At 41.8% G+C, this 27,556-nt stretch overlaps 2 protein-coding genes across 5 annotated transcripts in view; both read left to right on the forward strand.

Moving 5' to 3' along the window:
• tpx2 (TPX2 microtubule nucleation factor) overlaps positions 1-7,437 on the forward strand; it is a 28,118-nt gene extending 20,681 nt beyond the window's left edge. Inside the window, exons 11-17 of one of the 2 annotated variants that reach the window (XM_039767876.1) lie at positions 1,208-1,424; positions 1,517-1,612; positions 1,837-2,007; positions 2,638-2,784; positions 6,290-6,401; positions 6,616-6,803; positions 7,269-7,437. In XM_039767876.1, coding sequence (XP_039623810.1) covers positions 1,208-1,424; positions 1,517-1,612; positions 1,837-2,007; positions 2,638-2,784; positions 6,290-6,401; positions 6,616-6,803; positions 7,269-7,379 — 1,042 coding nt within the window. In that variant the 3' untranslated portion in view covers positions 7,380-7,437. The remainder of the gene's footprint in view (positions 1-1,207; positions 1,425-1,516; positions 1,613-1,836; positions 2,008-2,637; positions 2,785-6,289; positions 6,402-6,615; positions 6,804-7,268) is intronic. The other variant, XM_039767877.1, reaches the window with a different exon arrangement.
• A 5,959-nt stretch (positions 7,438-13,396) lies between these two features.
• LOC120538383 (myosin light chain kinase family member 4-like) overlaps positions 13,397-27,556 on the forward strand; it is a 75,016-nt gene continuing 60,856 nt past the window's right edge. Inside the window, exons 1-2 of one of the 3 annotated variants that reach the window (XM_039767878.1) lie at positions 13,397-13,944; positions 20,663-20,741. In XM_039767878.1, coding sequence (XP_039623812.1) covers positions 13,528-13,944; positions 20,663-20,741 — 496 coding nt within the window. In that variant the 5' untranslated portion in view covers positions 13,397-13,527. The remainder of the gene's footprint in view (positions 13,945-20,662; positions 20,742-27,556) is intronic. The other 2 variants (XM_039767879.1, XM_039767880.1) reach the window with 2 other exon arrangements.

Raw genomic sequence — 27,556 nt, forward strand, 5'->3', positions numbered from 1 at the left:
GTCATTCTTACCTTTTTGTATTTTTGTACATTTGCTTCAGAAATTGGAACAGTGTTGTGCATTTCCATTTTGTTTATGCATTTGTAGATGTGTATGAACTAGCCACATAATCAAAAAAAAACACTTGCCGCACCCCACCCCAGAAATGACCAGCTTAACATCTTTGAAACTTGAGTTCATCTTATGAAAGGTTAATTTGTGAGGATCATTAATGACTTCCTTGTTTTTTGGAATACTGTATGCTGAAATACACCAATCACCACTGCAGTTTTAAATGTTTACGAGTAAAGAAGTTGTCTCTCGGGAGACTGAATGAGGAGTCCGAGAGTCTGGACTTGAGTGTCTTGGATATAAACCAAGATCCAGGCCTTTAATGACCTCCTAGGCACGGCAATCGTCTGTGTGTCTGTCTGCAGAGAGAATGTTCACCTTTATTGAGAGGGTTACTTACCTCGGCAGTGACATTCATGTCTTTGGTGTCTGTTCCTATGTCAGATGGTTTGGGGGAGCATGTGGGGGTCATGAGGTCGCTAGAAAGGGGTGTGCGTTGCTTCCAATATCTTTGCAAAAGGGTGAAGGTCCAAGTCTTTAGAGTCCTGGTGCTTCATGTTGTGTGTTATGGTTGTGAGACATGGATGCTATCCAGTGACCCGAGACAAAGACTGGACTCCTTCGGTACTGTCTCTTCAGAGAATCCTTGGGTACTGCCGGTTTGACTTTGTGTTGAATGAGTGGTTGCTCGTGGAGTCCTTCCTGCATTGTGTGAGAGCGTCAGTCACAGCACTACGGCCATGTGCCATGATTCCCTGAGGGTGATCTGGCTTGCAGGATCCTCATTGTTGAGGACCCAAGTGGATGCCCACAACACCTGGCTGTGGCAGATAGTTGGTCATTTTCAGAGGGTGGGACTGGACTGCATGTCTGCCTGTGAGGTTGCCAACCAGGATCCCCAGCTGAAACAGTGCATGCTCCCTGACCTGACCTGAAAATACTGTATATTTGGAGCCAACACTGTAATCCACACTGAATTAGTAACTCGAGTGGACCAGCTTTGTAGAGCATTGTAGAACATACCCAAATAAAATCTTTCTTTGTCTTTGCCTAACTTTTGTTTTTTCACTTGCAAACCATACTGTGATGCAGTAGTCATAATGTTAAAAACAATGTAGTGAGATGTCTATATTTTGACATTTTTTTATCTTTTTAGGTTTAAATTTAAAGCACTTGACCTCAATCGGAAAATCCTAGAAGGTGGATTACTGCCGAAGAAGCCTGCAGCAAAAGCAATAACACAACCTGTGGGTTTTGACTTGGAAATTGAAAAACGCCTCCGGGACAGAGAGACTAAAAAGATTACCACGGAAGAGGAGGATTATACTTTCCATCCAAGGCCACTTCCTATAAAAATCTTGGAAGATGTTGTGGTATGTTTTCCCCAAAGGCTGGCTTTTTCTAAGTATTTATGTAAATTGTGTTCTGTAAGGTCGGTTTATCCAACAATTTCTCTCTTTTGCAGGGTGTACCTGAAAAGAAGCAATTGCCTCCAACTGTACCACAATCTCCTGCATTTGCGCTGAAAAACCGTAAACGTATAGAACCGAAAGTAGAAGAAGTAAGCAGTTTGACTTTTTTTTCCATCACATATACAGTATACCTTATATAGGCAATGTAGCCTAGTGGCTGAGGTAGTAGATTTGTCATAGTTGGTTAACTTGCTTATGGTCCACTTGTATTTTGTATGTGTGTAAGTTTTGTGGTACCGTATCAAAAGTTTATTGGGATTGTTGCCCAATTGTAAATGTTTATAAAGTCTGCTTTGCTATTTTTCATATATAGGAAAAGCCAGTACCAATAAAAGCGAATCCAGTGCCACATTTTGGAGTTCCTTTCAAACCCAAGCCCTTAGAAAATAAACAAGTGGAAGTGTGCCCATTCTCTTTTGAATCTAGAGAGAAGGAAAAGCAAGCCCTAAAAGAGAAGCGCATGGAAGAGCTCCGTAAGGAAGAGGTGAGAAAATATCTTCATTTAAACTCGTATTCTTAGCAGTTTGTATAATGTTTTGGATAGCTATATTTGGAAAGTTGTAGGATGAGTGAGAAGTAAACTCATTTTGTAGTTTTACTGTTTGTATTGTCAACACATGCCTTTGTATTGTAAGTTCTGATAATAGGAAAATGGAAAATTCAAAATTAACTGCCCTTTTAGTAGTAGTTTGAGTTGATCTAGCAATACCTCAAATACATTTAATGTTTAGGTGCCAGGCTTGGCTATAAATGTGATGACTTAAGACATCAAAACAAAGTAGCATCCATTATCTTAGAGGTTTACCTTAGAGGTTGATAGCTCTTTTTTTTTTTTTCTTCAGACTGTTGGTTTGGTCGCATGGTGCTAAACAATAAAAAATCGCTGCAATCTGTTTTCCAATTATAAATCTTTAAGACGTTTTGAGTCTTTTTAACCTGTTGGTGAAAGAATATAAGTGCAGGTTATGTTAGAACGCTACATTTCCAGGACACATGGATGTCTCGCTTCTGCTTTTCTATGTTAGCAACAGTATTTTGTGATTATTCAAGCTTGTTCAAATCTGCATTGTTTCCAATATGTCTGCTTAATTATACTTTCAACCATTATTTGAAGGTTTCCAAGTTCAAAGCTCTCCCACTTCCTGACTTTGATCATGTTCATCTTCCTGAAAAGAAAGTGAAAGAGGTTACACAACCAGAGCCATTCAAGCTGCTCATCGATGAAAGAGGTGCTGTTAAGAATGAACGATGGGAACAAATGGTAAGGCTATCTGCAAGCTCTGACATTAATGGGTTCCTTCTATCTGTACATTACATAAATCTTGTGTAAAGTGCAGTTGACTTGGTGTTTGTGTGCATTCATATAAGCGCTGTTAGGCCATTAAATCCCTAAAACATGTTTGAAAATATGCTTTTCTCAAATCCTCCTTGAATTTTTACTGGCCACCTTTTTTATGAAATTGAAATGCTTCCATCCTAGCTAATTCACAATCCATGTTCTTTGTTTTGCACGTTAGACGGCAGCTTCAGTTTGTGGTGTTAGTGTAAATGAAGCAAATGTTAAATACGTATTATATGTAATGAGCACAGATTTAAGGGTCAGCCATTTAATTTGGTCTATTAGATGTGGTAAAGATGCAGTTATATAGTGATGCTCTAAGCTAAAACCAATTTATCTAGATCCAAGTTGTATCTTGTATGTTGCAAGTCGCCTTGGGTAAAGGTGACAGCCAAATAAGTAAAGGTATTTAGTACTAGCCATGTCTGCCCAACTACGTTGCGCTTGTTAAAGTTGTCTGTGATGGGCTCCCTGTTTTAAATGTGGCTGCCAGTCGTGAACTGGGCCCTTCGTTGCACAGCATTATGCTTTTTTATAAGGGAAACAAAATTACAAAAGAAAACCCTTGGACATTGATTTGACAGGAACGGCCTACTCGGAATCACTGTCCGAATAGTAAGTATGTGAAGGTGTAGGAGCATTTATGCTTCTGTCCATTCACAGTCCGTCTTGTTTTCACAACTCTGTCGTTTTCTCTCACGATGTCTTCTCAGCCTTTGTCCAATCTCGCAGGTTGCTTTGTGGCAATCCAAAGAGTAAGGCAATATACACGGAGCAATTGTTATAAAAGGGGGACACATAAGCCGCTTTTCCACTGCATAGTACGGCACAGCACGGTTCAGTACAGCTCACCTTGGTTCGGCTCAGTTCAGCTCGGTTTGCGTTTCGACTGCAGTTTAGTACCGCTTTAGAGTGGGCGGGATTATTCACGTGTCGTTATAGTTGCGCCGCCTCTACTGCCGTGACACCGTGGATCTTTTACAACAACATGCAGACAACGACGACGCGCAAGGTTAAGCATCTAAAAAAAGCACATCACTAGCTAACTTTTATCACTGTTGCAAAGCATTAAATGAACTTAACTGCCAGTGTAACATTAAAATGCTGATTCTGTATATTACAGATCTTCCACATTTTGCAAAAAAGTCGCCGCAACAGACCGTCTGTTTGGACATTTAACCGTGCTTCAGAGTGGTGGGATGTGATTGTTCCCGGTTTTACAAACACTCAGTGGCTGGAGAACTTTCGAAACTTCTGCGTGTCTGTACCTTTTAAAGAAAAGAATAGCCAGTGACGCAGTAATGACGATTTTCTCCGGCCAATCAGTGACCAGCAGAGTTTACACGTCACATTTTGGTAACGGTTCGGCACGCTTGGAACCTCGGCTGAGGTGGTACTAAAAAAAGGACCAGGTACTGTTCCCCGCAAAAGTGAGCTGTACTGAACCGTGTCGTGCCGTACTATGCAGTAGAAAAGCGGCTAAAGGTATCCAGGCTCTTTAAAGCATGAATAGGGATCACTTCACTGACATGTAAGCAACCCATGGTACAACTGTGAGACGCACAGCACTCGCCGGCTACAACGTAACAATAATAATTTCCGGAATGTGCTGTTACGTTGTCATTTATTTTACCCACTGTCTTTCTTTCATATGTTACTTAGGCACGTACCTTTTTATCTTCGGCAATCTCATTCTCTAACCAGGCCTCAGGAGCTAACCAGCGTAACACTGTCCACCACCCCTTTCCTTATTCCGGCACATTGTTGACATCCGTGAGTAACAACAACATACTAAACTGGAAGGTGGTCTACGCATGCATGGAATTCGTGGACAAACAAAATTCAAGATCTAAATGAAGATCTCTTTAGTTAATTTAAAGCACACCACTTTGTTTAGTTTGAATGTCTGTGTTTTGAGGTGTGACTGGAGAACTACAGTCTTCAGTAGTATAAGCCTGGAGGAGATTCTTAATGCAATGCCTGTTTCAGCGCTCTCTACTGCCTTCTAGTACTGCTTCTTCTAATTTTATTCACGGACAAAGATCCAAATGAAGATTATATATAGAGATTCTGTTACAGAAAAAGGCACAATATTGCTCCCATTTATAATGGAGGTACTTTTAACGCGGTTGAATGGAATTTCATGTGTTAGACTTGGTATTAGTACACTGGAACACCCAGATGTGTAATGTCCAGCTGAAGTTGTAGTGGAGTCTTCGGCAGAAATGGAGAAGCTGCTTTTGATCTCAGACTTTCATTTTGCTTTACCCTCAATGACAAGTAGTGTGTGTGTTTTGTTTTTTTTTATAATTCTTCTAGGGTGGTGTGTTAAACAAGCACTGACTAATTAAAACAAAAGTGCCCTGACTACTTAAGCTAACAATTATACAAAGTGTACCAAGAGCCAAAACTGTTTTTACTGGGAAACCTGTTAAGCATGTTAGCCTTGTATTTTCATCACAAGTAAATGTTCTACTTCACTAAAATAATTGTTGATGACATTGTCCTAATAAATAACACCTTTGGTCTGTGGTTTATTTTAATAGTTATTACTTTGTGCTTCTGCATAACCAAAGATGTAGAAGCCTTGTGCTCACTTAAAATCTAAACAGAAAATAAAATCTGTACTGAAATTGTCACGTTTTTAGCCAGTACAGATGACCTGTTTTATGTATATTCGTGATCATGTACACAGACTAAAGTTTCAGTGGTGTTTCTGCAGCTTTTTGGTCACTTGGTGTTAAGACACAGTTAACAGAAAACTTTCTTCTGTTTTGTTGTGCCTCATACTAACCTGCACTGTGTGTGTGACGGGGCTTTCATCTCTGTACTGTACCGACTTTGGAATGTCCTTTCTAAATTATATCCACTGACTGAATGAATGTTAAGCTTATCATCTGTTCACAAAGGCATTTAATTGATTTTGACATATCGATCCCCCCCTTACAGTTTACCTCTGTCCAGAGGCTCAGGCTAACTTTTGTGTGTTATATCACAAGTTAATCGGGCTTTTCTTCTAGTACTGAATTTAGTGTTTCTCTGATTTGTCTCATTCTATTTAATGCTTTGTATATCCTATAATTATGGTTTAGTGTTCAATGCATAACATTTTTTGTATCCAATATTGCGTATACCCTGCTGTTCTTTCTGAGACTTTGAAGCGCCTTTACTATGCAAGTCTGTTTTGGTATCGGCTTCCCGTAATGCATATATATTCTTTAGTTGGAAAAAATCAAATTTAAATGATTTTCGGTTTGAATAATCTGATTTATGTTTTGGTGAAGTTGCATTGTGCATTTGGTTTCGTGGTAATTCAGAAGTTTTAGAAATTAAAAACTTTCAAAAATCTGAGTGCAGGCTGACTTTTTTTCTTCCCAGCTTGTGTGACATTTTTAAAAGTTTATAAATGTGTATAATTTTCTTCTAGTTAAAAGATGAGCAAAAACAACAAGCAGAAGCCACAGTGTTCAAGGCTCGTCCCAATACAGTCACTCACCATGAGCCGTTTATCCCAAAGAAGGAGAGCAGACTATTAGAAGGTAACAAACTTTGTTCGTAATTTTATACATCCTGTTTTAGAGGCAAAATTTGACCCAAATTCAAATTAAGTTTGCAGCATTCATATTTACTAGTTTGTGATCAGTTAAGATGTTTAAGCACGAGACTTGGCAGAGCTTGGCGATCTCTGAAATAACTTGGGTTTTTTTCCTTTTTTGCACCCCAACTTTTTTTCTGCTTTATTTTCAAACTTAGAGTCCATTTCTAATTCCGTAGCTTCCAAAGGCTTTGAGCTCTGTACTGAAAAGCGTTCAAAAGAGCGAATAGAGTTTGAGAGGGCTTTGGCGGAAAAGGAGGCCATTTGCGCCAGAATGGAAGAAGAACGGAGACGGGAGCAAGAAGAGCGAGAGAAGGAAGAGATTGCAAGGCTCCGCCAAGAGCAGGTAAAGTTCTGTTCAGAGCAAACAACTTCTCATCTAAAGGTAGCTTTCTCCCCTACCCCAACTAACCCCATAACAAGCACACAAGTGTCTAGAAATAATTTAATTAGAAATTCACCTCAGCCTTGGCACTGAAGCATTTAGTGTGTAACCTGTGTGTCGATGTTTTCAAAAACTATTTCCAGGAATGCCAAAATGTAAGTAGAGTGATTATAGACAGTCGTTACTGTGAGCAAAGCAGATTACATTTCAAGGTTCTGCTTCCTGTGATGTCCATAAAAAGGAATGTACTGAATACCTAATTCATCAAAAAGGAATTAGTTGATTGTAATACGTTTCTGTTCCCGTTAGTTACATTCCATGTGAAGCACTCGCCCGACTCTGCAGTGGTGTGTTTAGTGTTTTTTGTTATGCTCTTCATTCTGTTGGGCCAATTTATTCCAATAACCCAACCTTAATTTTCCACAGGTACACAAAGCTCAGCCAATTCGGAAATTTAAGAAGGTTGAAGTGAAGCACAGCACCCAAGCCTTAACAGTTCCTGTTTCACCCAAGTTTTCTGATAGGTTCCGTTTGTAAATTTATTATTTTTGTGCCACTTTTAGAAAGATCTTTTTATTCAATTTTTTTGGCAGGATTAAGTTTTATAATTTATCCTTTATGGAACTTAATTTTTTTTTTTTTTTTTTGTGACATGTAGTTTAGACATTTCAGTATTGTTCAAATAAAAATATACTTTGTTACAAAATGGATGACTTTTACATTTAATGCTACAAATAAAGCCCTGTCTGTCTGTCTATTACATCTCGTAAGTCAGACTACTGAATATTGAGAATGTGTGAACTTTTTTGAATAGTTTTTCTTTCAGGTGTTGCTGTTTTCATTTTCCAATACCTTTTTTGTGAGGTGTTTTAAGGTGCAATTTGTGAGCTTAACTTGATTTGTTTTGACAAATGAATGAAGCAAATAAATAAAAGTTCATTGCTGTCTTGAAGTCGCCAGTAAACGAACTTTCAATGGGGAAAACCTTTGCAATATCCTCTTATATCGCAAATCAATTCCATTTGCATAATTGTTTTAACACAATGTTTACTTTCAACTTTTCTCTTTTTAATACTTTAAAAGAAATGTCGTTACGTTGCTCATTACTTACAAAAAAGTAATTAAATGTAATAGAAAACACTAAAGCATTGCACGTTTTATAATTCTTTTGTAATTTTTCATTTGTATGAAGAATCTGCACATTTTAGTGGCCTACATTTGTCATTGAATCCAGTGCTTGAAGGTGAGAGTGCCGCATGCCGACTTTATTCCATTTTTCGCCTCCGTCTACTGCCAGTGAACAGTTGCATCCTGCTGTAACCTTCAAGTGATAACACCCAACTCCTCCCCACCACCAAATCTAATTTATAAAATCCTGACTTGATCCTCCAAGTGGGAACCAGAACACCTGGCCAGCTGCATTTCTCCAGTTGATCTAATGTATGGATGCCATCGCATGTGAAACTCCGATGGGCCAATCTCTCTCCTCTTTGCAGACCTGAAACATGAAAACTATTCTGCTAAGCCAAGTGTGAGAAGCAGCAATTACTTCAAAGCGAGAACTTCATCTAAACTCTTTCTCCTGGAAAGAGTAGCGCTTTCTCCAGTGAAGTGGCAGAGGACTCTGCAAAGAGCCTAAATGAGAAGCGCAGCCCATTACCAAGGACCAAATTGTGAGGGTAGAGAGAGTGCACTTACAATGCAAGAAGAATCCTCCCCTTTAACCTGGTGCAGTAACTCCACACAACGTCCGACATCATACCATAAAGACTTAGTACAAAAAACAGTTTTAGGGGATCAAGATGAATTACAACTCTTAAATTGACATCTGATCTAAAAGTTTTGTCAATTCAGGGTTAGATGACGGTAATCAGCTGTAAACTGACAGAAGTTGCTGTCACATTTTAGTTCGATTCTCTTTGCTAGAAGTTAGCTTCATTGATTTGACTTTTGGCGCTTTTCCACTGCATAGTACGGCATGGTTCAGTACAGCTCACCTTGGTTCGGCTCGGTTTGCGTTTCGACTGCAGTTTAGCACCGCTTTAGAGTGGGCGGGATTATTCAAGTGTCGTTCTAGTTGCGCCGCCTCCACTGCTCGCTCTTCATTTTTTAACTTGCCCCTACACTGTAAGTCCGATGGTAGCCATGCCCAAGAGCTTAGCGACCTCCTGAAAAACTTTTTCATTCCGCGTCGCCCCATCCAGCTCTCGCTGGATCCGCTCCTCGGCTACCAACGAGAGGAACGTCTGTACTTCCTCAATAGACCACGAAACAGCCATTTTTGGTTAAAACAAAATGGTGCGTCCGAACCTTCGCTGGCTGTGCTAAAAATCTAGCGGGTCTGTTGTGTCTCGTGTCGCAAGTTCAGTGACGCAGTAATGACGATTTTCTCCGGCCAATCAGTGACCAGTAGAGTTTACACGTCACGTTTTGGTAACGGTTTGGCGCGCTTGGAAGCTCGGCTGAGGTGGTACCTAAAAAACGACCAGGTACTGTTCCCAGTGGAAACCCCCAAAAAAAGTGAGCTGAACTGAACCGTGTCGTGCCGTACTATGCAGTGGAAAAGCGCCTTTTAATTCCTTGTTTGTGCAGGAGTAGCAAAGAGCAAACGATCTCTAAAATGGCATTGACATCTGGCAAGAGACCGAAGTGAAATGGGAACAGCAAAATACTTTGTGGATGACATTTTGCATGTTATCACTGGATCGAATTTTGACTTATCGGACTCATTTTTGATTTCCCTTGCATCAGAATTTTAAAGTGAGGTACCAGCATTGGCTGATTGTGATGCTGAACGTGTTTTGTGTAGCTGATGCATCTACAGCAGTGTTTGCCTGGAAGGACCAACACCTACAATGGCAAGTTTCACAAACCAGATCTGTTGCACCGTGATTGCCAGTGCCACCCTGCAATATATTCCTGCTGCCCGTCGAACCCCACTGCATCGTCGCTGCAACACATCTTTTATGTTTTATTTGAAACCATTGCTTTTAGTGTGCTTTTTGGAAAAATCTTTCAGCCCTCTAAAGAGTAAGCAGTCAGACTCTTCTGTTTTTTGTCTTGTCTTATGTTCATAAATATGCAATTATATTTCAGTAAACCTCTGTATTAAATTGTATGCTTGTTATTAAGGCTAATGGCTGGCGGTGCCACCTGCAATACAGAAAGGCACAGTAAATAGAGTATTAACAGTGAAAGCTGACCGTGATCACTTGCTTTCTTGCATTCGTTTGTCGTCTGTAGGGGTGGGCAAGTTAAGTTCTCATTTATGTCTACAAACGTCATAATTTGTTGGGACAACTGAACTAGTTCTTTAAAATGGTTTGAATTAATAAAGAAGCAAGACCGTGACCATGCTCCCTCCCTTAAGCATTTTCGTCTGTATATATTTGATTTATGAAGTTAGTTTCAAGGGACAGCTGAATCTATTGATGACTTGTGTGAATTTTAATTCAAGAATGTTGGTTTTCATAAAACCAAATTTCATTAAGGTTTTAGTTCCACATGCAGGTAGCAAATTGGGTTAAAATTTAAATGAACTAAGATGTCCCTTTAGTAATGTGCTTTAATGAAAGTTGGTATACAAGTGAAGAATGGCCAGCCCACGACAAAACAGAGCATTTCTGAAGCAACTGCCAAAATGTAGAAGGACGCGGTCTAAGTAGTCGTCTACTGTGCATGTAGAACCTGTTGGGTTTCTTCTAATCCTGGAAACGTCAAGGCACTGAGGATTGCAGAATTTAGGACTGTAATCGCTAATAGTGTCCGTCATTGGTAAAACGGGGATTGTACAAGCAGGGCTCAACAAAATGCCTACACCTGGCATGCCAGGAGTGATCCCACCCCTAGAGTCTTCATCTAAATATGAAATGACAGGCCGACGGCTATCTACATGTAAAAACTTCCACACCTGCCTTAGTGCTTTTCCTTTTGTGATAGCAATGATTTTTGCTGGAAACAAAACTCCATTAGATTCACAAATTTTGTTTGTGAATGAATTTTGCAGCAAATTCAGTTTTTACTTCGGAGCAGAGGCCATTTGATATGGACTGATGAGTGTTTGCTTTGTGCCAATTGCTTTTTTTTTTTTTATGCCACTAAATTAAGCAGCAACAAGTGTTCAAAAATCCCAAAATGACTCCTCATGACGGCGTCTGTGGATCAGACTCCCCTCAAGTCCATTTATTGGGGCTGAGGTAGAAAGAACCCGATAGGATAAGAAGATGCCCTCACAGTCCGAAGCTCAGTTGCTCCTTTCGCTCACCTGGCTAAGAAGGCTGAACTCGGCACTCTCTAATTCAAATCCAGCAGCTGAGGTGCCAGTTAGGGTGAGGCTGTACCTTACTGCCCCGGGTAACTGGCACAGGTTTCTTTAGGGAAGCTCTCGCACTGTGATCTGTTGAGGACAGCAACTTCTATTTCTATGCCTGCTTCTGCAGATTTGGGTGGAGCAGCCGCCCCATGTAGTACTCTGTGTTCATAATGAGATCGTCCCATTATTTGTAATTTAGTATGGAGTGTTGCTAACTGATACTTTATCACAGAATGTGGACTTGGAGCTTCTTTTCACCTCTACCTTCATCACTGGGCAAACAGGCCAACGACTGGCGGCTGATGTAGGAATACCAGACTGTGACTCCATCTACGAGGCAGCGAGAAGCTCAAAGAGGGTCTTGCCACAGGTAATGTCATCAATAAGATTACTGTCTGAATCAACGTATGAGGTGAGACACAAAAATAACCTGACTGGGCTTGGGGCTTTCCTGGAAAACTGTCTGAAGGTCGGCCGGACGTGACTCCTAAAACTACATCACCTACTACACGTCCTCTCAAACCGCCGACCAGCTTGGTATATCCTGTGAAGAGCCCAGTCAGTATTTGCACAATTGCTACAGTAGTTGCCACAACAATGTCCGGTGAAAAAAATCGGCCGGCGAATCAACATCAAGTTTCTCGTGAATGTTCTCTTTTTCCGTAAAGCAGTTTTCGACTGATGAAAACTTTCCTGTCCCCTCTCATCCTCCCTATTTGCCCGATTTTTTTTTTTTCTTGCTCCCGAAATTCAAACGTGACCTGAAGGGAACACATTTTTCTTCAATGGATAAAGTGAAGACAAAAACAGCAAACCTGTTGAAGAGCCTCAAGCAAGAAGACTTCCAGCTCTGTTTCAATCAATGGAAGATACGTATGGAGTGTTGTAACGATCGGCGGTTGGTATGTATAGAAGGTGACAATGTTTAGAATGCTCTCTCATTCATCCATAAATCTTTTTGTTTTTTTACCCATTCGGTTATTTTTGCTGTATCTCCGTGAATTGTGGTGCCCTCCAACACTTTATACTGGCATGATTCAGTCCTGATCCAGTGCAGCACTGTGGTCAATTCAGAGTCATTTCCAGTGCGAGTGCCTGATTCAACATACTTGCCAACGCAGTTCGAGCGTAGATGTGTGTTTTTTGAGTTACACTTTTGAATTTGCCACAATGAATGCCACATGGACCTGGTTGCTTTCCTCTATCTTGAAGATAAGCCACAGCGACCTTCCAGAAGCATCCCAAAGGACGTGAAGCTCGAGTGCCATGTGCAGGAGTGGAACAGCAGGGAATGGTTATGTTCTGTAGGTTAGGAAGCTCCCCTATCCATTCCTGCCTGTCCCTTAGGTGGTCTTCTGGTTATACATTAGGGTCATCCTAGTCTATAACCTTTCACCACAATACCTGCATCAGAATGTTGGGCCTGGTAGTGAATGGAATTATATGATCCAAAATTTATAGTGTATACTCCTTAATTTCCTGTTCAAAGTCTATTTGGGTATCGGGGATAGCATTAGATATGACACCCCATTGGTGCCCTGGTTTGATGACAACCATATGTCATTAAGCCATGTCCTGTGTCCCGCAAGAAGAAGACATGGAAGCTCATCATTGTTCTAGAAAAGTAGTAGCTGACCCATACATGAAATTTACTTATTTATCTAAAGCTTTTATCCAAGGTGACGTTCAATATTTGTAATGAAGTTGGTTCCTATTTTTCTTCCCCCATTTTGGAGCACAGGGTCAGACATCATCATCATCATCAGCAGCAGCAGGATTTGAACCCACAGCCTTAGGGTTTGAAGCCCAAAGCCTTAACCATTCCACCACACTGCCTAGTTTCATAATGCATTAATTAGGATTTTAACATCTGTGGGATAGGACACTCTGTGCCTTGACCTACACAGCAGGGTTTGTTCAGATGAAGGGAATGTGGCACGTAGGTGGGTCAGGTTTGGTGATCATAAAAACCTAAATGTGTACGTGCTGCCGTGAAAGTTGATCCCCGTGTAGGAAGAAAGCTTAAACAGCAAGCCCATTCTTTCCTTTGCCATTTTATCAGCACCCTTCACCTTCCAGGTCATAGAGAAGGAATGTCCCTCTGGCTGCCTGGAAGACTTTTTTTTTTTTGTCAGGGACAAATATGGGCTTGGACTTCTATATTTGGCACAGCACTGCCACTGATAGAGCAGGCATCTAGCTGGCTGGCAATTGTCTGTGACCTCTGAGCAACAATAACAGCTACAGTACCACCATTCCACTGACTGACGTCGCCAATCAAAGGCACTCCTTTTGAAATACTGCATACAAGTCATTCCGTTTAGGCATAAGCACTCGTGTCACCTTTCCGGGATATGCCTTGTGGATTTGATTATGGGAACGGTCAAGAAGCTGACGGTGATGAACAAGCCATTTGAAGGCCTGAGCAGTGTGGAGGTAAAACTGGACTGTCTTCATCGAAAAGTCGACAGGCTCCTCCTAGGGCAGCAAAAACAGCTGGGTAAAGTTGAAGAACCTCAACGCCGCGAGGCGCTCGATTTCAACGGCCCTCAGGTCACTGCTCTGACTGCTCCTTGCCAGTGTGGATGCCAGCAGAACTGGCAAGAAATGACCAAAGCGATGACTTCCCTCATCTCATCCTGGGAGGGGCAGAGCCAGCGTCTGGAGGCTTTAGAGAAGGTGGTCCTGGGAATGCACGGCTCTCTGAAAGCACTGGAGACGAAACTCCTGAGACCAGGAAAGACGAGAGGGGCAGCTCAGACACCGCAGCTGAGGCCTTTGAAGAAGAAGGTATGGGGTCTTCTTATTAGACGGCAGTAAACAATGCACTTCTATTACTCTGTGTGGGTGTATTTACTGTATAAATATATATGATATATACTGTATGTGTGTGTGTGTGTACAGTATATTTATATCTGATACAGAATCTGCCAAATAATACAAAGAGTACACAACACGTGTTTCGCCCTTATTGGGGCACACCTGGCGAGCCCCAATAAGGGTGAAACACGTGTTGTGTACTCTTTGTATTATTTGGCAGATTCTGTATCGCATACCTATGAGCTGCTTCTAACAACTGAGAGGACGTGGCAGATGTTTGCCAACTGGCTGACTAATCACAAGTGTCACCTGGTAGGTGATCACCTAATAATCAAATTGCTGTTGGTTCACAATTAAAAAAGAATTGCAGTGGACTGCCGTGGTCCTTGCTTGGAAGGACCAGGGGAGAGGGCATATTCTGGGCAGTACCTACCCTGGAAAATACTACAGCGGTGCCACGGGTTTCGAGTGTAGAAGCTCAACCCTGTTGGGGCCCGTGCCCACCGCCAGCGGGTGGCGCCTGGGCAGTTTCTGAGTCCTGGGTTGCAGCACTTCCGACATACCCGGAAGTGCTGCCGAAAGAGGATCTGGGAGCATCTGGAGCACTTGTGGGTGCCCATATAAAAAGGGGTCGCCTCACCCCATTCAAGGAGACACTGCTGGGAGGAGGTGGACGAAGCTTTCTGGGAGAGGAGTGGAGGCTTTGGAGAGCGAAAGGAAGAAAGGAGTGTGTTGTCCTACTTCTATCTATCTATTATATAGTGCCTTTCACATCTATCTATCTATCTATCTATCTATCTATCTATCTATCTATCTATCTGTGTACTTTGCTGTGCTGTGTAGTGGGGAGCAAAAGTAAAGAAAGAGAATAACGTGAGCTAAACTTGAACTTGTGTCTGCCTGTCTGTGTCGGTCTGTGTAGGGTGGCTGGTACGCCCACTTGGTGCTCCACAGTATATATATATCTATCTATTATATAAAAAACTTTTCGGTCGAGACGAGATCACCTCGGAGAGAAACTTTGAAGTCCCACAAGACTGCTTGCACGTCATGCCCTACTTACAAATAATTTCTCGGAGACACTTTAACATCCCGGGAGACAAGGAAGTGAGACAAAAGGACAGCTGCTGTACAGGCTTTTAAATGATTGATGCGCAGCACGACATGCAGATCACGCAGCCCGGTAGCAGCAGCAGCAGCAAGCCAGCTGATCGAGCATTGAGGAGGTAAAAAAATGTACAGTCATATGAAAGAGTTTGGGAACCCCTCTTAATTCTTTGAATTTTTGTTTCTTATTGGCTGAGCTTTCAAAGTAGCAACTTCATTTTAATAGATAACATGCCTTATGGAGACAGTAGGATTTCAGCAGTGACATTAAGTTTATTGGATTAACAGAAAATATGCAATATGCATCATAACAAAATTAGACAGGTGCATAAATGTGGGCACCAACAGAGATATGACGTCAATACCTAGTTGAGCCTCCTTTTGTTAATCTAACAGCCTCTAGACACTGTCCTCCTATAGCCTTTGATGAGTGTCTGGACTCTGGATGGAGGTATTTCTGCCCATTCTTCCATACCAAATCTCTCCAGTTCAGTTAAATCTGATGGCTGTCGAGCATGGACAGCCTGCTTCAAATCATCCCATAGATTTTCGATGATATTCAAGTCAGGGGACTGTGATGGCCACCCCAGAACATTGTACTTCTCCCTCTGCATGAATTCCTTTGTAGATTTCAAACAGTGTTTTGGGTCATTGTCTTGTTGGAATATCCAAGCCCTGCGTAACTTCAACTTTGTGACAGATCCTTGAACATTATCCTGAAGAATTTGTTGATATTTGGTTGAATTCATTGGACCCTCGACTTTAACAAGAACCCCAGACCCTGAACGAGCCACACAGCCGAACAGCATGATGGAACCTCCACCAAATTTGACAGGAGGTAGCAGGTGTTTTTCTTGGACTGCGGTGTTCTTCTTCCGCCATGGAAAGCGCTTTTTGTTCTGACCAAATAACTCAATTTTTGTCTCATCAGTCCAAAGCACTTTGTTCCAAAATGAATCTGGCTTGTCTAAATGAGCATTGTATACAACAAGCGACTCTGTTTGTGGCGTGAGTGCAGAAAGGGCTTCTTTGTCATCACCCTGCCATACAGATGTTCTTTGTGCAAATTGTGCTGAATTGTAGAACAATGTACAGATACACCATCTGCAGCGAGATGTTCTGAAGGTCTTTGGAGGTGATCTGTGGGTTGTCTGTAACCATTCTCACAATCCTGCTCATATGCCGCTCCTGTATTTTTCTTGGCCTGCCAGACCTGCTGTGTTTAACAGCAACTGTGCCTGTGGCCTTCCATATCCTGATTCCATTCCTTACAGTTGAAACTGACAGTTTAAACCTCTGAGATGGCTTTTTGTAGCCTTCTCCTAAACCAGGAGACTGAACAATCTTTGTTTTCAGATCTTTTGAGAGTTGCTTTGAGGATCCCATGCTGTCTGTCACTCTTCAGAGGAGAGTCAAAGGGAAGGAAGCACAACTTGCAATGGACCTCCTTTTACCACTCGTGATTGGACACTCCTGTCTATGAAGTTCAAGGCTTAACGAGCTCATCCAACCAATTTGGTGTTTCAAGTAATCAGCATTGAGCAGTGACAGGCATTCAAATCAGCAAAATGACAAGGGGACCCACATTTTTACACAGCCAGTTTTTCACATTTGATTTGATTTCATAACTAAATACTGCATCACTAAAAATCTTTGTTCGGAAAACACCGCAGTGCTCAGATGTTCCTAGGAAATGAAAGACATACCACTGTTATCTTTTATGTTGATAGGAGAGTCAATTATTATGCAGGCTGAGAGGGGGTCCCAAACTTTTTCATGTGAATGTATTTGTTTCCCATTGTATCACCGTTTTAAAGGGGGTTTCCGAGGAGCAACTGCATCTCCTTAGCGTGCGTTCAGCCCCCCTCTTCACAAAGCAAGAGGCAGAGAACGAAGTGGCTGGCGTGTAGCGCACCCTCTGGAGGATTTAGGAATAACTAATGCACTACAGCTTTATTACTGTCAAATATTATGAAATAAAAAATGAATGAAATGAAAATAACAATCTCTTTAAATTGTATATCCGATTAACCAAACCCAGGGGTTGGCAAGCAAAGCGAGTAAGGGGCAGAGCCCCCTAGTAGATACATACATACATACATATATATATATATATATATATATATATATATATATATATATATATATATATATATATATATATATATATATATATATATATATATATATATATGTGTGTGTGTATATATATATATATATATATATATATATATATATATATATATATATATGTGTGTATATATGAGGTTTCATTTGTCAAATTGTTACCCACAGGTGTAGATAGTCAAATGCAGTACAGTGAGAAAGCTGTTCACTGTGATATCCCATGATAGTGAGAGAAGCGCTATATAAATGTCAAGAATTATTATTATTATTATTATTATTATTATTGTATCCAAAAAAATGGCACCCACGTATAAAAGAGAGGAGTAATACCCCTGAGGAAGTGAAAGTGATTCTGATGCTAGAGCACAGCGGGCACTGCGGTGAGAGGTCTGATAAATTTCCAGAACACCATCTAACCAATAGGGGGCAGCGCCCACTTCTAAGTTAGGTCTGCTGGCCTCGTGTTTCCTTTTTATTGGCAATACATGAGCCCCTTAGCTGAGGGTCGTCTTGCCCATTGCTGCCTGAGGGAGTCGACGGGTATTCTTTCACATACTTTGCACAAAGGCTTCAAAAAGGGCATAAACCAAACACAACACAACTTGTCTTCTCTCTTTCTCTCCTTCCACTCCTCCAGGCAAGCTTTGTCCTCTTCCACCCAACTCTGACTTGCCTAGAAGAAGTCGAGTGGTCTCTTTCATCTTGGACCCAGGAGTACTTCCAGTGCCAGGGCATAACCCGATGGAATTACTTCTGGGTCAGTCTGAAGTTCCACAAAGTAAGGATTATGAATCTCTTCAGATCCCTCTGGTGCCCCCCCCACAGAGCCCAACAGGTCCTAGCATTTCATGTGGGAATCCCAAACCAGAGAGGCTGCCACCTGGCATATTGGGGGAGAGAATAATCGTCAATCCTCCTCTCCCCACGTCCTTCCATTGCCATGGCTTCCTGGATGAGTAAGGATCTCTGTTCAGCCCGTCCCTGCATGCTGTCTGTTACACCCAATAACCCTTAACCCAGGCTGATGAACAGCAACACTTGGTTCTCGGAGGTCCTAGCTGATGCCCTTCTTCACTTGGCATGAAGTCAAACCAATCCTGAGTGCTCCAGAACATCAAGCTACCAAAAAGTTTGCTTTCCTAGAGGATTTGATTAGTTAAACCTGGCGCCTGAGTACTCTGTTAATTGCTGTGGAAGTTACGAGGGTGCACTTGTTTTTTTCCCCCCCACATGGTTTCATGGTGGCTGGGGTTGTGGAGCATCTGTTGGTGAAAAGAGATTCACGGATCTTGACTTTGCTGATGATGCTGTGATCTTCGCAGAGTCAATGGAGGCTCTGATCGGGTTGGGAGTCTGAGTGCCCTGAAAAAAACCAACATCCAGGCCTTTAATGACCTCCTGGGCACGGCCATCAGCAGTGTGTCTGTCTGTGGAGAGAGTGTCGATCTCATCGAGAGGTTTACTTAACTCGACAGTGACATTCATGTCTCTAGTGACTCTTTCTATGAAGTCAGTAGACGGATGGGGAGAGCATGGAGGGTCATGAGGTCGCTAGAAAGGGTTGTGTGGTGCTCCTGATATCTCAGTAAATTGACGAAGGTCCAAGTCTTTAGAGTCCTGGTGCTTCCTTTCTTGCTATATGGTTGCGAGACATGGACGCTATTCAATGACATGAGACGAAGACTGGACTCCTTCAGTACTGTGTCTCTCCGGAGAATCCTCGGATACCGCTGGTCTGACTTTGTGTTGCTCACAAATTCCCGAATGAGGTACATTACCTGCATTGTGAGGAAGCATCTGTTTTAGTGCGATTCCCTAAGGGTGATCAGGCTCACAGGATCCTCACTGATGGACCAGGCCGAGGAGATGCTCACATAACACCTGGCTACGGCAGATAGAGGGTCCCTTCCGAAGGGTGTAAATGAATCGCGTCTGCTTGGTGAGGATCCCGAGCTGTTTCGTCGTGTGGTGGGTGCAGCAATGTGCTGTCCCAATGAATGCTCCCCAACCTGACCTGACCTGGCATCTGAATGTCTGCTTGCTTTTCGAAAAAAATAAATAAATAAATAACATTATCTGCTATGTTTTATTTGTCACCTGAGTTTAGATTTTCTCTGGTTACTAATGTGACGGTGAAAAGTTTGTAACCCCCCGATTAATCGTTTTGATCCCCAGTTCACTTCATTAATACAATACAAAAGCTCTCGGGACTCCAGCAAGAATACACAAAATTTATTAAACAAAGACGTCTCAGGAGCAAACCGTGTAGGATGTTGGTAGTGCCCTGCAATCACAGAAAAGCTAAAAATGGTTTGTTCAGATGAAGCTTTTCTAGAAATTGATATGCAAGAGCATCTTTAGCATAAAGCTGATAGCGTGCAAATTATAAGTAAATATACAGTATTTACTTAAAAAGGTAAAGTAGGATAATGTAAATATGAATAATGGAATACATTTATGGTGCTGAGGGTCTGTTTCTCTTAGAAGCGTCTGCAAATGTCAGTATAAAGTCCCTTTGTCATTTTGGTAATAATGGCATCCTTTCCAGAATAACCTGAACACAGCAGCATCTCTCAAAGCAATACCAGCTTATCTAACACAACTAGAATAAACTTATGAGCCTAAGAGACCACAATCATAAGAGGTTTTGAAAAGATTGTCACCTAAAAAGGATAACACAACTGTGATGCAGACCCTCATTGTTAAAATCACAGAATTGAAGGAGTGGGTAATTTTGTTTTCCCGTGATTGTATATTGTAAAAATGACTAACATGACTCACATTGCTGGAGAGAAATCGTTCAGACTCTCTCTCTGTAATGAATTTTGGCATTTCTTGAGGTAATGCATGTTGTGCAGATTCCGATTTGCTTCAGTAAATTCTGTTTATTATATTTTTTGTGACTTCATGCCACTTTCTTTATATTCCATGACATCATTTTTGGGTGCCACCTCTGTGTCCGTCACTGGCCATTATTGTTATGCTACTCCTGCTGTTAATGTGGTGATACGGCATCCCTTGATGGATAGTGCTTTTCTTCTGTTAAGTTTCTATTTAGGATAATTAGCTTCTTTTTAAGTAGACTTAGTGTTGAGATCTTCTTCCTGTGACCTTTCTTCATGTTTGTTTGTCGCTTTGGTCCTCTTTTGACTCTCTGGGCTCTGACTCCATCCCTTCACTTACTTGACCATCTCCTGCCTGCTTACAACAATCCTTGGGCTGTTTCTTCTGCCCATCGCACTGTCAGTCTCTCTGGGCCCAGTAAGCAGCAGTTTACTCCCTCTGAGCTGAAGGCACCTCGCTGCTTCTGATGTCTAAACTATAACTGTGAGGGTGTTGTGTTATGCAGTAGCTGGCTCTCTCTCTCTCTTGGCTTTATGGACCCTCTCTGTATGTGTAAAGTACCTATGTGAAGGCATTATATAACGCAACTGTTTCTTCAATATCTTTTAAGGAAGAAAATACAAAGTCACATGAGAAAGAAGGTAAGCTGCTATGTGAAAGAAGAACCATTAACAGTCAGGACATACAAGGTGAGACAAAAAAGTGCTCTGGGAGCTGCCTGGTCTTGGGTTGGCACCCACATCAAAAGTGACATTTGAACCAAAGTTTCTGTCCTCTCTGCCTGCTTGTTACACACCTCTTCCAAACAGTTGTAGTAATAAAATGCATTGCATTTGTCATTCCAACAGATGGCACATCACAAATGGTAGCACTGCTTTTACAAATCTCATACTAAAAAGCATTTAACAGGGACATATGCATTGCATTTGTCATTCCAACAGATGGCATTTTTACAAACATTTCTAGAAATAGAATGCATTGCATTTGTCATTCTAGCAGATGGTGCATCACAAATATTAAAATTGCTTGTACAACTCTCATAGTAAATATTATAGAACAGAGATGTAATACATTGCATTTGTCGTTCCAACAGGTGGCACCTCACAAATGGTAGCCCTGCATTTACAAATCTCATACTAAAAAGCATATAACAGAGATATACATTGCATTTATCATTGCAACAGATAAGTGCATCACAAACTTTAACACTGCTTTTACAACACTCATAGTAAATATTATAGAACAGAGATGTATGCATTGCATTTGACATTCCAACAGGTGACGTTTTTACAGACATTTGTAGAAATAAAGTGTATTGCATTTGTCATTCCAACAGATGGTGCATCACATATATTAAAATTGCTTGTACAACTCTCATAGTAAATATTATAGAACAGAGACATATGTATTGCATTTGTCATTCCAACAGATGGCACATCACAAATGGTAGCCCTGCATTTACAAATCTCATACTAAAAAGCATATAACAGAGAGATATACATTGCATTTAGCATTGCAACAGATAAGCGCATCACAAACTTTAACACTGCTTTTAAAACACTCATAGTAAATATTATAGAACAGAGATGTAATGCATTGCATTTGACATTCCACCAGGTGACGTTTTTACAGACATTTGTAGAAATAAAGTGTATTGCATTTGCCATTCCAACAGATGGTGCATCACAAATATTAAAAATGTCTTTACAACACTCATAGTAAATATTATACAACAGAGACCTATAAATTGTTTTTTGTCATTCCAACTGATGGCGTTTTTACAAACATTTGTACAAATAGAAAGCATTGCATTTGTCATTTTCAACAGATGGTGCATCACAAATATTAAAAATGCTTTTACAACTCTCATAGCAAATATTATGTAACAGAGACATATGTATTGCATTTGTCATTTTCAACAGATTGCACATCACAAATGGTAACCCTGTGTTTACAAATTTCCTACTAAAAAGCATATAACAGAGACATTTGCATTGCAATTGTCATTCCAACAGATGGTGCATCAAAAACATTTGTAGTAATGCATTTTATTACTGCAAGTGTTTGTGGGGTGTCATCTGTTGGAATGACAAATGCAATGCATTTTATTACTACATGTATTACAAAATGCATTCCAATACATGGCACACTCAAAACGTTAATGGTGAGGTCTACATTGATTATTTAGATTTGAACCGGTCAGACGGGTAGCACAGCTAGTATGTACGCTGCATTGCTTTTCAAACTTTTTTTATGTGTGTGTCTGTGTTATTATTGTCACTTTCTAATGAGACTTGCCACTAACAAACTCATTTTCATTGAACACATGACAGTAAAGTTGAACTTGACTTGTCCATGCCTCCCACTGGGTGTCACCTGGCAACTGTAATTATTACACCGTTGGTTCCCTCGGCACGCTTTTGTATGTACTGTAAGCAGGCTTCCAACACTTTCCAGAGTGTGACGTGTGCACCCAAAATGTAAAGTTTAGCATTCAAAACACAGCTGGCTGCACTCCCTCCTTGTTGTTACTTGGGCACAGTAATTACTTAGTCATTTCCTAACGCTTGTTTTTAGTCTTTTTACTTAAACATACACCATTCGGCATATCAATTAGAGTGTTCGCTAGAAGCTGCCTCATGCCTATCCCACAACTCAACGCGCCTCCTACCTGTTGCTGCCTGGCAACAGAAAATTGCTTTCTGTTATCTTTTGGCCGTTTGAACCAACAGACACAGATTCCTAGTATTTATTCCCGATTGTGTATCAGAGCTCCAAATGTCCTACTTGGCACTGATCCTTCTGTTTGCCATGTCTTTGGCTTGTTGTTACCTGGCAACCATAATTACTCATCCATTGCCTGAAGATCTTTGTAGCCTCTTAAATTGAATATTCTTGCTTAGCACTGAGGATTAAGAGCTCCCAGTGCCAGCCATTCTGCCCACTCCTGACTGGCCCTGCCTTCCACTTTTTGTTGCTTGGCAACAGTAATTTCCTGACCCATATCTCTGACTTTGCTTAGCGTAGCTTTGCTATGTAAAAAAAGCTTTTGAGGCGTATTCGCTAATATTCATCATCCAGGTGGCCACATCTTCTGCTTGCTGTTACTTGGCAACAGGAATTACTCCGCCGCTATCTGTGGCTAGTTTAGGGCTGTTTCACTATTACATGTAACCCCCTTGCAGCACCAATCTTTTATCGGTAGGCAAAGGCCTGAGCTCTTTATAACGGTGTCGCCACCTCTATTGTTGGCAGGTTCACTATAGCCCGGTAATACCCAATCCAAGCACTGTTACTCAGATATTGATAAAACAAAACTCTTTTTACTTAATTGGAACATGAACAGTTTTCCTAAAACTTAAGTTATTTACAAATATATACATACAGTACATAAAACAAACACTAAATTATTTACATCTATACAATACATATATTATGTGTCCCAAACTACTGGTGAGCTTACCCAGGACTTATTTACCCAGTCAGTAAATGTTACTCACTCCATTGATGTCCCCAACCATAGCTCGGGTGCGTAGTGGCCACACAAACAAAACAAGAACTGGCCCCGTCACTTGAAAGTTTATTCAAGCCGCTTTAAAACAAACAAACAAACAAAATAAACACCGACCTTGTTTTATATCTTCCTCATTATACTCGGGTACCTCCTTTATGCTTCCGTCTCCCTCTTTCTCAAACACCCTCTTTACTCGCTGATCACCATTTCTGCATTTTTGTCCTGCAAGCCGGCTTTTCCTTTATCACCCAACTCCTTTTATGTTTTAGACGTGCGCTGAAGTTAGTTCCTCTTTCTGTCTTTCCGTCTTGCTTCGGCGTCTTGCCTCAATGGCGCCTCTCATTTCTCTTTCTGTCTTGTTTCGGCCTCCTGCCTCAACTACAACTCTTTCTTCAACTCCTTGTTTCGGTGTGCTGCCTCAACAGTCTCTTCTAGCAACAAACTCTTTTTTTTTTTCTTTTCCTTTTTTTCACCAATCAGGCGACCCATACATACACTCACCTAAAGGATTATTAGGAACACCTGTTCAATTTCTCATGAATGCAATTATCTTATCAACCAATCACATGGCAGTTTCTTCAATGCATTTAGGGGTGTGGTCCTGGTCAAGACAATCTCCTGAACTCCAAACTGAATGTCAGAATGGGAAAGAAAGGTGATTTAAGCAATTTTGAGCGTGGCATGGTTGTTGGTGCCAGACGGGCCGGTCTGAGTATTTCACAGTCTGCTCAGTTACTGGGATTTTCATGCACAACCATTTCTAGGGTTTACAAAGAATGGTGTGAAAGGGAAAAACAACCAGTATGCAGCAGTCCTGTGGCTTAAAATGACTGGTTGATGCTAGAGGTCAGAGGAGAATGGGCCGACTGATTCAAGCTGATAGAAGAGCAACTTTGACTGAAATAACCACTCGTTACAACCGAGGTATGCAGCTAAGCATTTGTGAAGCCACAACACGCACAACCTTGAGGCGGATGGGCTACAACAGCAGAAGACCCCACGGGTACCACTCATCTCCACTACAAATAGAAAAAAGAGGCTACAATTTGCACGAGCTCACCAAAATTGGACAGTTGAAGACTGGAAAAATGTTGCCTGGTCTGATGAGTCTCGATTTCTGTTGAGACATTCAAATGGTAGAGTCAGAATTTGGCGTAAACAGAATGAGAACATGGATCCATCATGCCTTGTTACCACTGTGCAGGCTGGTGGTGGTGGTGGTGTAATGGTGTGGGGGATGTTTTCTTGGCACACTTTAGGCCCCTTAGTGCCAATTGGGCATCGTTTAAATGCCACGGGCTACCTGAGCATTGTTTCTGACCATGACCATCCCTTCATGACCACCATGTATTCATCCTCTGATGGCTACTTCCAGCAAGATAATGCACCATGTCACAAAGCTCGAATCATTTCAAATTGGTTTCTTGAACATGACAATGAGTTCACTGTACTAAAATGGCCCCCATAGTCACCAGATCTGAACCCAATAGAGCATCTTTGGGATGTGGTGGAACGGGAGCTTCGTGCCCTGGATGTGCATCCCACAAATCTCCATCAACTGCAAGATGCTATCCTATCAATATGGGCCAACATTTCTAAAGAATGCTTTCAGCACCTTGTTGAATCAATGCCACGTAGAATTAAGGCAGTTCTGAAGGCGAAAGGGGGTCAAACACTGTATTAGTATGGTGGTCCTAATAATCCTTTAGGTGAGTGTATATTCAACTTTACCCATCCCCCACAACCGGTATCCCAATTCCTTCAATAAACTTTATTTACAAAAAAAAAAAGTTATATTTTCATTTTGAAACCTGACCAGGTTACATACATATATGATGACTCCTAGAAATAATTTGTCTTAATTTACCTATTTATATATATTGTGACTGGCAGCCATGGCCATTACCCGGCTGGGGATGCCAGCTTGGATGGAAGGACTGGGGGAGAGAGTATCCACAGGGCACAACCTTCCCCTGGACACTAGAGAGCAGCCCTCTTGGATTCCCATGGATTCCTGCAAGGCACGCTGGGAGTTGGAGTTCCGTGGGGGCCACAAGGGTTAATTGCAGAGCCTTACCTTGAATGTCCATCACACCTGGAAGTGATGCTACTGACCAACATGTGGCACTCCCAGGACGGAAATAAAAGGGGCCAACTCCGTCTATTCAGGGAGCCAGAGTTGGGAGGAGGAAAACGACGAAGCTTGCCAGAGAGGGAGTGGAGGCAGAAGGACTGAGAGGGAGGAGGAGAGAAGAAAAGGACTATGAGCAGTGCTCTTTAGTGCTTGGTACTGTCCTGTCCCCTGGGGAGCGAGGAAAAAGCACCCCGCAAGTCTGAAGAGAAGTGTGTTGTGTGCTGCACTTGTGTCAGCTCCTCAAACCCGACACATACAGATGCAGGATGAAAGTTCAGCAATGCACGTTTTTTACATTTTCACTCCTTGTCCCACCTGCACAGCAAAGTACACAAGCATAATAAACACAAAGCACTTTACCTTCTCTTCTTTCTTTTTCTCTCTCTCTCTCTCTCTCTCTCCTTCCACCTCCACTCCTTCTCCTTCCGGCAAGCTTCGTCCCTCTTCTTCCCGACTCTGGCTCCCAGAATGGAGTGAAGCGACTCCTTGTATAGAGCACCTGGAAGCAAGAGTGGAGTTTGAGGGTGGCAAGTGGGGGCTACCACCCCAGGCCCTGTGCCTAAGGGGGTCCCGCTTTTGAGGTCCGCGTGTTCCCATGAATTATGAATTGCCCTTTTTTAAGTAGATTATATCATTATATTTTGATCAAGTCCGCGTGTTATCTTGCAAAAATTTAGCTGAATACTGTAATGAGAAAATCCGGTGTATGTTAACATTATTTTTATTAAATTTGGGCGCAGTCCAGACATACCAGTAACAACATTTGACATAACCGGCCCCACATGGGATTGATTAACCCGAGGCCCTGCACCCCGCACCCCGCTAAGGGCACCTCGCCTGGAAGTGCTCTCTGTGTCCCGTAGTCTCCTTCCAGCAAGTGTGGCGGAAACACTGCATTGCGATTTCTACAGCACCCACCTGGTAGCACCCACAGGACCCAACAGGCCTGTTACCAAACTCCATCTCCCATGAAGCCCTCTGGGGAGTCCGTGGGGACATCTAGCATTCTGGGGACGATAATGCCCTGAGCAAGCTCTCTAACCTGGTCCTTCCATTGCAGAGGCATCCTGGCCCAGCAATGGCCCCGAGTCCACTCCACTTATTATAGCTATTCTCTGCAACTTCACTGCCTCCTTGTCTCCTACTGCATACAATTCAAAATACTACTTTAACATTTAAAGCTCTTCACAGTCCTGGTCCCCTATAGACTTCTACTTCTTCTCGCTCCCTCAGATTCTTCTCTGCAGCTCTACTGTACCACACATCAAACTCTGTGCTATGGGAGTGAGAGTGTTCTCGTAGTGCTCCTCAACTCGTACATCCGCCAGCTGGACTCAATGACAATTTAAAACTCTTCTCAAACATACTCCTACATACTTCACCACTGCTACCGCCTCCTGTCTTTGATGTTTGTTGCTACCTTTTTACCCTTATTGTTATTTGATTGTATTGTTCTGTTTTCTACTGTGGTACAGGAATTTGTTCCTGCCTTGCGCCCTGTGCTGCCTGGGATTGGCTCCAGCAGACCCCCCGAAACCCTGTGTTAGCATATACAGTTTACAATACAATACAATACAGTTTATTTTGACAGCCCCCCAGCCTTGACTCTCTGAGAAGACAAGGAAAAACTCCCAATAAAAACCTTGTAGGGAAAAATGGAAGAAACCTCGGGAAAGGCAGTTCAAAGAGAGACCCCTTTCCAGGTAGGTTGGGCGTGCAGTGGGTGTCAATGACTGACTGACTGACTGTTCTTTTTGCTTTTATTTCTATTACTGGCTGAAATTCCTGGCATTTTCCGGGAGGAAAGTTTTTTTTTAAATCGCTTGAGAAAAATATAATAAAAAAAAAACACAACT

The sequence above is a fragment of the Polypterus senegalus genome, chromosome 10, assembly GCF_016835505.1.
Source record: "Polypterus senegalus isolate Bchr_013 chromosome 10, ASM1683550v1, whole genome shotgun sequence".
NCBI classification, from domain to species: Eukaryota; Metazoa; Chordata; class Cladistia; order Polypteriformes; family Polypteridae; genus Polypterus; species Polypterus senegalus.